This window comes from Chinchilla lanigera, unplaced genomic scaffold (assembly GCF_000276665.1).
Source record: "Chinchilla lanigera isolate Chin_1 unplaced genomic scaffold, ChiLan1.0 scaffold00013, whole genome shotgun sequence".
In the NCBI taxonomy this organism is placed as follows: domain Eukaryota; kingdom Metazoa; phylum Chordata; class Mammalia; order Rodentia; family Chinchillidae; genus Chinchilla; species Chinchilla lanigera.
The window spans coordinates 28,329,739-28,341,919 of NW_004955414.1; the positions used below are offsets into that span (position 1 = coordinate 28,329,739).

Consider the following 12,181-nt stretch of genomic DNA (forward strand, 5'->3'; position numbering starts at 1 on the left):
AAAACCTATTTTATACCTTTACGTTTTGCCTGTTTTCCTGGTGTGAGTTCCCCTCACACTAGGCAATTTCAAACGGTGGTTGTTCAGCTCACAAAGTGAAATCAAGGGTGCACGTACTAGCGAAAAACCACATCAAAAAAAAAAAAAAAAAAAAAAACAAAACGAAAAACAAGCTCCCCACCCAATTCCAAAAACCTATTTTATACCTTTACGTTTTGCCTGTTTTCCTGGTGTGAGTTCCCCTCACACTAGGCAATTTCAAACGGTGGTTGTTCAGCTCACAAAATAACTTAGTATGTAAGAAGAACTTGCATGGAGCTAACTCCCCTATACCAGTTACATAGATCAGATTTAAAAATTAAGACCTTTTGTATATTAGATTCTCCTGGGAGGTTTTAAAGATCTAAGGCTAGGGCCCCACATCCCGTTTTTGTCTGTCTCCAAAGCTTTTCAGGTAGTTGTGGCATGTAGCCAGGACTTCGAGCCAGGGTGACAGGCAGCTGGCAGAGGAGCCTCGGGGTGTCCCAGGGCTCACAGACACACGATTGGCCTGCCCTCGCAAACATCATTTTGGCATGGACATTTCATTTATTCTAGGTAGAGAATGTCAGTGGAGCCTCAAAGGTGCCCTTGTGCCTCTAAAATTTAGGAACTAGCAGTGCAGGGGAAGTTCTAGAATACCCACTTTTTCTTTGTTGTTGTTTTTTTGGTTTTTTCCGGTACCAGGAATCAAACTCACAACCTTGCGCTTGCCAGGCAGGTGCTGTGCCGCTGAGCTAAATCCCCAGCCCATAGAATACCCGCTCTTTAATTACTATGAGTGTCCTGTGTCTAATGGTCTTTTGGTGAAAGCAGAGTAGTCCACAGCATGGGTGCTGGCAGGGCAGGGGCTAGTTGCAGCAGTGCTCTCTGCTGCTACTTAAGAACTGGGCAGCAGCACCCTAGAATGCTGGTGAGCAGGTAAAAGTGGGCAGCCTGCTGTGGCCTTTAAACAGCCCCAGGCATTATCTGATGCTTTCTTAGTGCTTAGTGCACAGCTACTCACCTCCCTTGGAGGAAGTCTTAGCTGTTGCTAAAAACCAGCCCTGTGTTCTGCACATTAAGGAAGGTGATAACCCCAGTCCCTGACACTCAGCCTCCAGGATCTCAGCTGGGATAAATACGACCAGGAAATGTCAGAGCACTTGTTTGCCACAAAGCCCAGGTAACTGTCATGGGACACACTTGACTTCAAAGCAGCATAGCTGTCCAGGGATCTCATGGAGTTAGGTTAACTTCAGAATGAGTCATTGAGCAGTTAAACACATTTCTTTGATATGAGGGATTAAGAAGTGTCAATAAATATCCCCTAGAAATGATGTAGCCTTAGAAAATCTGAAATTAAGCCAGCACTCCTGGATTATGAAAATAAAACCATCTAACCATCTTAGTGATGACTGAATAGAGCAGAGCCAGCAGTTGAACAGTGGACCAAGTATTTCTGCTGTCTTGGTTTTCTTGTCCTGGTCTCACTTGGTAGTTCAGGCTGGCTTTGAATTTACTGTGTATCCCAGGCTGGTCTCCTTGAGGTAATTCCCCTGTCTCAGCCTCTTGAGTGCTGGGACTACTGGTATGGGTGTGCATATAGCTCTATGCCCAGCTCTATTGTCTTTTGAGGTAAGGTTCAGACCTACAGGCTGATTAAAAAAAATTTTTTTTAAATTTCTCCTTTGAAATCTCAATCACAAAGCCAAATATAGAACTGTTTTCTAGCTAGTTTGTAAGAAGATAGAGGTTTCAGGTCTGTGCCTTATCAATCTTGGACAAATATTATGTTCTGAAATTCTCCATGCAAAACTGTGAGACCATTTTTATGGGTAAAAAGTGTTAGGCCTCCCCAGGGTCACAGAGCCAGTGACAGATACAGATTAGGACTTGAAGTGAAAAAAAAAAAGACTTTCTAGGATCTTTTATGATCATGAAATTGGAAGACTTGGGCTTCAGACCCAACTCAACCTCGTGACCTTGGGTAAGTCATTTAAGGTCTTCAGAACCCAATTCCTGCCTCTGTTTATAAAAAAGATGCTCATATCTGCATTCTCCCCCTCAGCGGTGGCCACTGAGAATGCTTAATTCATTCAATTCTCCAATCCAAGGAAATAGGATTAGATGCTGGGAAACAGTTCAAATAAAACGCAGCTCAGAACCTAGTAACTCATGGCCTGACAGGGCGAGAGGGCAGGTGGGAAGCCATTGAGATACCGGGCAGTGGTGGCCGTGGTGTGCCTGGGAAGCAGGCACCGTGGAAGCACAGGATGCTGAAAGGATGGTACCTTGATGGATAAACATGCGTTTTTCAGACTTACCAGCTGTCCTTAAGTGTCAGCTGTTCGGGGGTGCTGTGGGGGAACTGGACCAGTAGGGCAGTCACCCTGGGGTCTGAGGAGGAAGGCAGGCATTCATCATAGTGTCACGCAGTGGATGAGAACTCAAACTCTAGCTGGCCACTGGCAGAGGGACTCAGTGCCAACCAAGAGCCTGTGGGTAATAGGATTCGACCTTCTTCTGGGGGTTGGAAAAGGCTTCTTGAGGAAGGAACAGTTGTGGGAGATCTGCCAGTAAATAGGCACCAGTAAGCTAATTAACCACAAGCAAATTAACCCAGCAGTTCCTTCTCTGTCCCAAGGGAATAATAACAGCAGGCACTCATAGAGTTATGGTGTCCTAAGAGACAATATGTGGGAAGCATTTAATAGCCCATAGATGCATAGTAAGTACTTGGTATATGTTGGCTATTACGTGAATTTCCATTCATTCAGCAAATATTTATTAAGTGACTATGTCTGCCACACTAAACTAGTTATTGGGAAATATGGTCTCAGTTCTTCAGGAATTTATAGTCCACTAGATGAAATGGATATTAAAAAAAAAAAAAAAATCTCACAAGTACATTGAAAATCAGAACTTTAGCTAGAGACCATAAACTTAGGTGCCTTCAGGGCAAGGACAGCTTCACATGGGTGAAGCAGCCTAATGTATTAGGGGAAAATTAAATCTGGACAAGCAAGACTAGGCTTTCAGATTCAAAATGCTTTCAAACACAGGAAGTATCACTGGAAGCATTTTGGGTGGGGATATTTGGTTCTATTTACTTTTACAAGAACGTTCCTTCTGAGGATGCCACAGGGACCTGAGAAAGAGGAGGGCAGGAGGCAGCAGGAACCTCAGTGACATGGGCTAGGGAGCTCAAGGTCTGAGTGAAGGTGAAGCCCTGGGCCCTGGGGGGAGGAGGAGAGGAAGAGAAGGAGAGAAATGACTCGAGACAGGCAGCAGATCAATAGGGGAGGTAAAGCCTGTGTTCCTGGAAAGAATGGTCACTGGTCTCATCCTAGCTGTACTATCATTCTCTACACAGCAGATATTTTGCTGAGTCCGAGTACTGCTGGTTAATACTGTGGTGAGCAACAGACCCACAGAGCTCATGTCTGTCATTGGCTATAGTGAAACGAAGTCTTAAATGATTTCACAAAAAAATTACATGAGGCGATGAGTGTGTTAATTAGCTTGACTTAACCATTCCTCAATATGTACATGTATCATAATACCACATTGTATCCCATAAATTTCTACTATTCTTATCTGCCAATTAAAAATAAAAACAGTAAGGTAGGAAATAGCATAGGATTCATGATTACCCTCTGGGACAGAATTGTTGAGAATCCCAGTGGTTGTAAGGAAATCTGCTTTTAAAAAACCAAACACACAAGCCATCCTGCTTGTGTTGCCTCTTGGGCTCAAACAAGGTGGGTGAGGCCTTGTCTGTGAGGTCCGACTGCCGTACGGTATCATGCTTAGGTGGTTCAAGTGACACCTGAAGCTTGCCATGTGTGTTACAGATATGTAATCCACCAGATCAGATTTACGACTGCTGCTGTCCACCTAAATCACATTCCTTGGGGCACAAGTGCACTGACTTCATGTATGTGGTGTTATATACCTGTACCTTTTTCTTTTTTTCCAAACAGGTGGTAACAAACAGGGATACACAAGAAACTCTGCTCTGCATGGCCTGTGTATTTGAAGTTTCAAATAGTGAACATGGAGCACAACATCATATTTACAGGCTTGTAAAGGACTGAACGTGGTTATTTATATATATAGATATCTGTATATATATACACACATACGTGCACACACACACTCTCCATTATCGAACGACTGACTGTAAACCTCACCACACAGGTGGTGCCCTGGCCCCGAGGTCACCCCGACTTTTCTAAATCCTGTTTGAGTGAAGTCATTTTTTTCATGTGTTCATATTATCATTGTAGCTGTGAAGTTCTGGTACAGTTGTAAAAAGAGAAATCGAGATGTTTCTATGTGTTCTTCAGATCTGCAGCCCACAATTCCTCGGGAAAGGTGAACCTTAATAACCCGTCTCGCTCTGCGGAGACCTCCTTATTGTGGTAGAAAATATTAAGACAGAGCATTGGCCATGGGACATTCACTGCCTTTATACAAATGTATTTAGTTCTTCTTTTTCCAACATAAAATTCTTGTTTTAAGATACAAGTAAAATTAATCTTTAAATATAAATGTAAATTAGTACACAAAACTAAGAATCTTTAGACTTATCTTTGTAACTAATTAGGGTGGAAGTTATGAAAGAATGTAATTCACTAAATTATTTTTTAAATGAAATCTTTCTTTCTTTTTGAAACCAAATGTTAAACTATAGCCTTAAGAAATGCTTGGTAGAAATACCCTAATGAGACAAATTTGTACTTTTTTCCTCAAGGTTAAAACTAATCTCCTAATCCATTAAACTCTTGAACAGATATTACAAAGGAAGAAAATTTTACCCTTTATCCTTAACGTATATAGTATATTTAAAAATGTAAAATTGTATTGTACTAATGTGATGATTGATTATTTAATGAAAAAAATGGCTCTTTTGCAATAAGTAGATAAATACTGAAAAATCTAAACTTAAAATGTTTATAGTCTTGTGTGCAGTTATATTTTATATGGACAACCAAAATTTTTATTAAGATGAGTAAATATTTGAAATTTAATAGCAAAATTTTAAATTGGCATGAATACTGCACTGTGAGCTGCAAAGTATAGAGAATCCTGTGGCTGGGAGAAAATTTCCTCAACCAAACAAATAAAAAAAGGCTCATCAGGTTTAGCGTCTCTGCTCTCCAGAAAATTGCAAGCATCCTCACCAGCCTGTGGATAAATCGTTCCTCTCTAGTGACCCAATATACATAGGAACCTGCAGTGACTATAGCTGTGTGCGTGTGTGAGCATGCTCACTGCATATGCACACTTACACACATACGTGGTTACTCAACACTCTGTTGAACATCCATTTGGTGTTGCTCAGTTTGTAAGGTGCTGACAAGTATTGTTTCCCAGTCTGTATCTATTGACTTAGCTAGATTCTCTCTAAGGACATCCAATTCCTTCACATCTCTCAACAGGTGACAGTGGCACTTGTTTGACTTAGGTTTAAGAGGCCCAGCTCCTTCTCTCTGACCTTTTCAAACAGGCTCAGTCTCTTTCCAGGAGAGATTCAAGTTTCCAGTCCAGATATTCCAAAGTATTGCCCAGGCAAGTTGGTTTCATGTGACCACCATGTCTTGGGTTATTTCCATAAGTGCTTCACTGTGGGAGAGCAGAGGGGACTCTACCCCTCAACTTTCCAGAGGAAAATGGTGTTTTTATAACTGTTAGGTGATTTCTGAACACAGTAGAACATGAAATACGCTTTGTAAGTTGTAAAGAATTTAAGATTTTTTTCACCAAGGCTAGAAGATAAAAACATAGTTCTACTACATCCAAGTAACTTACACATCGCCCTCCCTTGGCCACCACCTGCCCTGGCCTCGCTTGTCCTTTGTTCAGATCTTGTAGTCATGAGTGTGACCACGTAGCTGGCCCATGGCAAACAGCACAGCGCTGGACTAAGCCTGGCCTCTCCCTTACCCTGCCTAGTCACTGGGAAGAACAGAGCAGGATGTGCAGACTTTCTCATTTGGAATTCAAGTCTGTTAATAAACCAGCAGGGCAGTGTTCCTCTGCCCCTAAAACAAGACTGCCTTTGTTCCCTGTTCCAATCTGGACTTTGGAGAATTGCCCCAGTGTCCCACTCTTCAGTGTGGTCTTCAGCCCAAGCACTTACGCATCTTCTGCAGTCCTGAGCTTGACCGTAACTTCTGATGAACACACCTCTTAGGGGTGTTTCTTTGACTTCTATTCCCTGCGTCTTTCATCAAGGGAACCCTCATTCTTCTAAGACCAGGACTTAGAAGCTGGTGCAGATGAGCCCATGTAGCTAACTTCAGGGAGGAGATGCCTGGCTTGAGTTCCACTGGGAATGGGGCTCTTCTGTGCTACTAGGAGGGCTTTTGGGGTTTACCTGCCAAAGCACAAAAGAGGCAGGGACCCGGGAAGGCCAGCTAGAGGATGACTGTTCATTCCTGGCCTCATTGCCCACATCCTCCTTTCAGTGCCCTTGCAGTTGAGTTTTAGGAGTTTGCGTGAATGACACTGAAGATTACTTTTGGCTTTTAAAACATCTGTAAGGTTTTAAGTTCTCATAAGGATTTCTCCAGGAAATATGTGTTCCTTTTATTAGCCACTGGTCTAGTTAGCCCAAATTCTTGGGCTAGCTTTTCTTGGTCTCTCCCAAATCAGACCCTTGGGTAGGATTTGTGTCCTCACCCCTAGTTCGAGTCTGTCTTTGTCCTGTATGGTTGTTCCTTCTCTTTTTGTCTTAAAAGCTTCCTAAACAAGGACACCTGTGCAAAGACCCAACCACTCCTCCTCTCTGGGTGCTCTCATCCTAAGGCCCCTCACTGCCACATTTGCAGGAATAGCTTGCATTCTCACGGTGGAGTTTGAAGGCCGTTTTCTAGAGGGAGGAGCTGGTGAGCAGAGCTCTCTTCTGTTGGCATTTATTTCCATCGCAGTAAGTGATCTAAGGAACAACCAAGACTTCAGAACATGTGTAAAATCCCAAGTGTCCGGGCGTCCTGAGACCAGGGTTTTTCCACCTCAACACTATTTGACATTTTGTACCAGATAGTCCCTTGCTGTGTCAGGCTGTCCCGAGCATTGTAGGAGAGCTGCTGATATTCCTGGCCTCTACCCAGCAGTTCCTCCTCCCCCCAGATGTCACAGGCCACAGTGTCCCCAGACATTACCCCATGTCCTGTGGGGCTCAACAGCACTCCCAGTCTTAAGTGACTCCTCTGAATCTTAGGGTCGTATTAGCACATTGGTGGTGGTTTTCCCTTTTATTTTGCCCTGCTAAAGCTGTCTACTGGGAATCTTGTTTGAGGTCCTCAAGAGGCAGCTGGGAATGTTAATATTAATCAGATGACACTGTGTTCCTGTTTCAAAACTTCTCTTTCCTAGCAGTCTCTCAACCTACAAGTATTCTTTTGCTCATCTCTGGTGAAGTTAAAAACCAGCCAGTCACTATCATCCCTATCAACTAACGCCCGTTTAAAGAGCATTTCTGATTTGACTTTCAGATCCAGTAATTTTCATTGTCATAAGCTCATGGGTGTCCTCATCAAACCTTCCATCGCTTCAGTTGACTACTCTGGGGTGCTTCTACATTTCTGCCTTCCTGTGAGTACTGTTTGTAGAATTTACTGCAACCTCCAGAACACTTTCTTTTCACCTCTAGGATGGAGAGAGGGAAGATCTGTTCCAGAAAAGGGTTTATAGCTTTTTTCTTTCCTGAGCTAAAAGAGAGCACAGGTTGTTCTCCTTCATCTTGTGGGCGAGAAGGTTGGTGCCCAGAGGGGACATGGGATGACTTGCCCAAGTCATCCCGCTGGGTGGTGACAATCAAGATGAGCACTCTTCAGGGCTCTGCCTCTTTAATCCTCGGCCTCTTCCTGCAGAGGCCATTCTTCTTCGGTGCTTTATGCTTACATGATCCCAAGGAGGAGTGGAGAGGGTTGGTCAGACAAGGGGGCGGTGCAGCAGCCCAGTGTCACCTGCTGCCCTGTAATGTGTCCCTGCCAGCCCTGGTCTCCGAGGCATCCACAGGCAGGAGGAAACACTGATGAGCCTTTTCGCTTCCTCTGAAGAGGACATTTCACCTGCCACAGTCTCTGAGTCCAATTTCTATTTGCTGAGCATCCCAGCAGCAAAGTCCTGTCTAAAACCAGCCCCTGATCTGAGCACTTGGTGTTAAAAGTCCCCACGTGACTTTTAAACCCAAAGCTTCTATAGGTTTCAATACTGTGGTGGCTTTAGCTGTTGTTTTTGTACAACCATAAATTATTTAAATCACGTGAGAGGACAGTCAGTTTTACAAACCAGGTACATATAATTTGTATACTTTTGTATATGCTCTGGTACACTACACGTGTCCTAACAAAGGGTAGAGCTCATTCTGTCTGTCGGTGTTCACGCCTGTGACACTAGGGGGATGTCTGCATTGCTTATTTCTTTATGTTGATGTTTCTGTGGCAAAGCCCTGCACGCATCATTTCTGAAAAGCCTTAAATCTCGGAGACATTGCTTGTAGGTTCTGCAGTGCAAGAGGCTGCCTCAGAGCTGTGAGCCCTTTTGTAAGCTGGAAGCGTTTCTCTTACTACTGTTACTTTTTAAGGACGTTTTCAATTCAGAGCTGCCAAAGCGTTCAGTAAGCAGTGCCTTAGTCATACCTTGGTCGTGCCGCCAGCCTTCTCTCACAACTATCTCATTGTCTGCGCACAAATTGGCCCAATCTTCGAAACCGGACAAGAAAAACTTGTTTTCGTTATTCTGTTCCTTAAGCCCATTTTTCTCGGTTCCATTGGAAACTGGTGACTTGATCTAAAATCTGAAACTGAATTCAAGTCAGTTCTTTGACCACACTCTCCATTGTCTATACCAAAACAAAAGGTTGCAACTCTGTAGTTTACTATGAAAAGTAAATTGTACTTTCATTGTGGCCTTTTGAATTCCTGACCAAATACTTAGCTATTTGTGAATCTTCTGCACTCTAGCATGAAAGTGCCTTTGGTTTGAGATTCCAGCTTAGAAAAGTGCTGCCATAATAATGATAATTTGTAGAGAGACCAAAAATATTTTGAGATCACCGTAATGCCTTTGGTGTACCGGGATGAGTAACCAGCCACAGGGCTCTATTCACAAGAGTGCAACGCAGGCTGCCTGCTGCAGCTCTGTCCACCAGTGGGGACCCCACCTGCACTCACCCACAGCACACCACAGCAGGCGCGACCCCGAACTGTTGTGCTGTGTGTGCCGACCACCCGGCGCGTCGTTTCTGATCGTCACCCGGCCCTGCATCCCTGTGAAGGAATTTCCGCACAGACAGCAGAATCTCGGCCAGTGGACAGATGGGACCGCTTTCGCCTTCTCCTTGTGTCTGCTGAGTCTCTCTGGAGACGCCCGTTCCCACTCACATGACAGCGCGCACTTACCTGGTTCACGCGATGGGACCATTGGGAAGGTTGGAACCCTCAAACTGAGAAGACAGTGCAGAACAAAAAATGTGTTAGGGTCATCACAATTGAAGTGTCCTTCTGAGGGCAAAAACGTTGACTTTGAGTGTTGTACATGAACGTGCTATGAGAGACTTCCAAAGAGCACCACTCACAATTCGGCCTTTGCAAAGAATGTTCCAGCCCTGGAACGGGGCAGCTGTTCAGTGTGTGTCGGCTTTTACCCAAGCCTTGTCTAAATTGGGAAAATTGGTAGAGGTGAGGAAGAGGAATGAAAAGGACGAGGCAAAAAAAAAAAAAAACAAAAAACCCTAAAAACTAAACAAAAAACACCAGCCAAAAAGAAGCCAGGAAAAAAGTGATTTTTTTTTTTTTCCTGCTAATATTGATTCAAAAGTAACATCAGACAACTTTGAAAGTTAGCCTCTCTTAATACATTGTCTGTGTGTCTCTCCCGGTGTCTGTCGCCTCTTTAGGCTGTGCAGTTCTACCCCAAGTTGTGAGTTCTTATAAAAGTTCTGTAAATGAACACTGAAATGAAAAGGAAAATTACCGTACACAAGTGCGAGTTAGCTGCCTCCATTCGCAGCTTCTCCCCATCGGGACTCTGTACCACAACTTGGAAGAAATTAGTCAAATGTGTTTTTTCCTGCTCCTGTTTTGAGCTGTTACTGTGTTTTTGTTTGAAGATAGTTTTCTCTCATAGACTCTTTGCTTATATCTTTAACAATGAAGGTTTTGTGTTTAAAATGTATGCATTGCAAAGGTAGTTTCACTGAAGTCATGCACCCTTGAATAAGATGAAATGTTTGTATTTATTGTCCTACTTGCTAAGCTGTAACTTGTTTTACTCTGTGAATCTGCATTGAGTCACTTGTACGCCACACTATGTCATTTTAATATCGGAAACGGCATTTACGCTCCCTCCTGTTCGTCGCTGGGGGGATCAGAATTCATTAGATTGCACTATGTTCTGGTTGACCCTCATCTGCCTTCCAGGATGAGTTGGCTCTGTTGTCCCCTGCTCTAGGAGAGCGGACAGAATCTAGGCATCAATCAATTGGAAATCAGTCCCTGATTTTTTTCATTTTTTGCATTAATCATTTTCTGTGATTAGTTTTCACTGTGTAAATTATATGTTAACTGTACTTTTAAAAAAATGTGCATCTATCTCCCTGTGACCTCCTTGTAAGATTTACTTCTGTATGCCTTTTTTTTTAAAGTAGGCTTACAATTGCAGACAAGGAAAAAAACCAAGTAAAAACAAAAACAGTACGTGCCTAAAAAATGACAAAAAAATTTTTGTAACGTTTAAAAAACCTGAACAGCCTTTACTTCTTTAATATGCTCCAATTTTGTGTAAATTGGTTTTTGCCACGTGTGTTTGTTCGCATTCTAAATGACTTAATGGATTCTCACAGTCTGTATGTCTGTCTCGTGTGTAGAATGGGCTTGTGATGTAAGCTGTCATCTGGTCAGTGGTTCCTTTGATATTGTACTGCTGCTGGGACTACGCTGTGGAACCTGCCTTTGGGAAATAGGTTCCTCTGGGGTTGATGGGTGAGATGGGGGTAGGGTGGGCAAATTCACACGTTTCCTTAACCTATTTGCAGAAATGTTCAAAAGGCATTTGGTTAAACCTTTTGGCAGTACAGTATTCTTGTATCTGTTAACGTTTGTGTTTAGGTACTGGTACCTTTTGTTTAAAAATGTTCTAAGTGTTGGCTTTAAAGTGAATTTATCTTTAGTATGATAGTTATATGAAAATTATAGGGTTTGTGTGCAGAGAATTTTTTTATAAAGTGCTTTGTAAAAAAAAATATGTATTCTAGCTTTCGCGGTACATATGTGTGATAACTTTAATATCCATGACAGTTAAGTGCAATTATTTCATCACTCTAAAAATGCTATTTTTGTGTCAGTTCCTGCAGGTGTTTTCATGTCTTTGCAAAGTGACACATTTTGATGCCTTCTTGATAAAAGTGGTAGACATTTTGTAGCTTTCTAGAAACTTTGTATTCATACGGTATCAATGAAAAATAAAGAAAATGAAAGTGTGGGTCACCTTTTTTATCTGCAAAAGTGTGTGTTGCTGAGAATGAAACATGCTTTTGTTCAGGGAGTGACACGCAGGAAAGTTAAAGAGTCAACACCTTGATCCATTTGATCGTGTCCACCAAGCCCCGTGCAGTAATTAGATTAGACATTATATCTAACTGTATTAAATCAGCTACAAGGTAGTCCCTCAAGACTTTCTGTCTCTCTGTAGCACCAGAAACTTCTCAGAACAGCTCATACGGACCCTTGATGCACCCTGAGAAGCTACATCCCGTGTAGCACAACAGAATCTTTGGGCAAAAAGCACACAGACCCAACAACAGGGTATTTGGTTTTAACCCGGTTTGCAGGGCACATACAGGAGCCAAGGGCAGAGCACAGGGTAGGGATTAAGAGGTAAATAGCATGATCCTGCCTGGCAAGTACTTAGGATCTGTGGTGCTGTGGCCTTCTGGCCCTTGTCCTCACACTCTGAAGAGTTTGTGATCCACTGCCTGCGCATGCACGCCATCAATTCACTGTCCCCTGTGTGCTGAGTGCTGTGCCCATGGTGTTGGCACACAGTACACATTGTGCCCTTTGTCACCGTAGCCCCAGGGACATTACTGCCTCCAAACTGAGGCTCCAGAAAGCAACTCATCCAGAAGTTAGGACTCAGTGGTAGAGCC

General features: G+C 43.1%; 1 protein-coding gene across 10 annotated transcripts in view; it reads left to right on the forward strand.

Moving 5' to 3' along the window:
• The window catches only part of Tead1 (TEA domain family member 1 (SV40 transcriptional enhancer factor)), a 174,714-nt gene extending 163,177 nt beyond the window's left edge, over positions 1–11,537 (forward strand). For all 10 annotated transcript variants that reach the window (XM_013511983.1, XM_013511981.1, XM_013511974.1 and 7 more), the window contains one exon: positions 4,005–11,537. In XM_013511983.1, coding sequence (XP_013367437.1) covers positions 4,005–4,118 — 114 coding nt within the window. In that variant the 3' untranslated portion in view covers positions 4,119–11,537. The remainder of the gene's footprint in view (positions 1–4,004) is intronic.
• Positions 11,538–12,181: the final 644 nt, after the last annotated feature.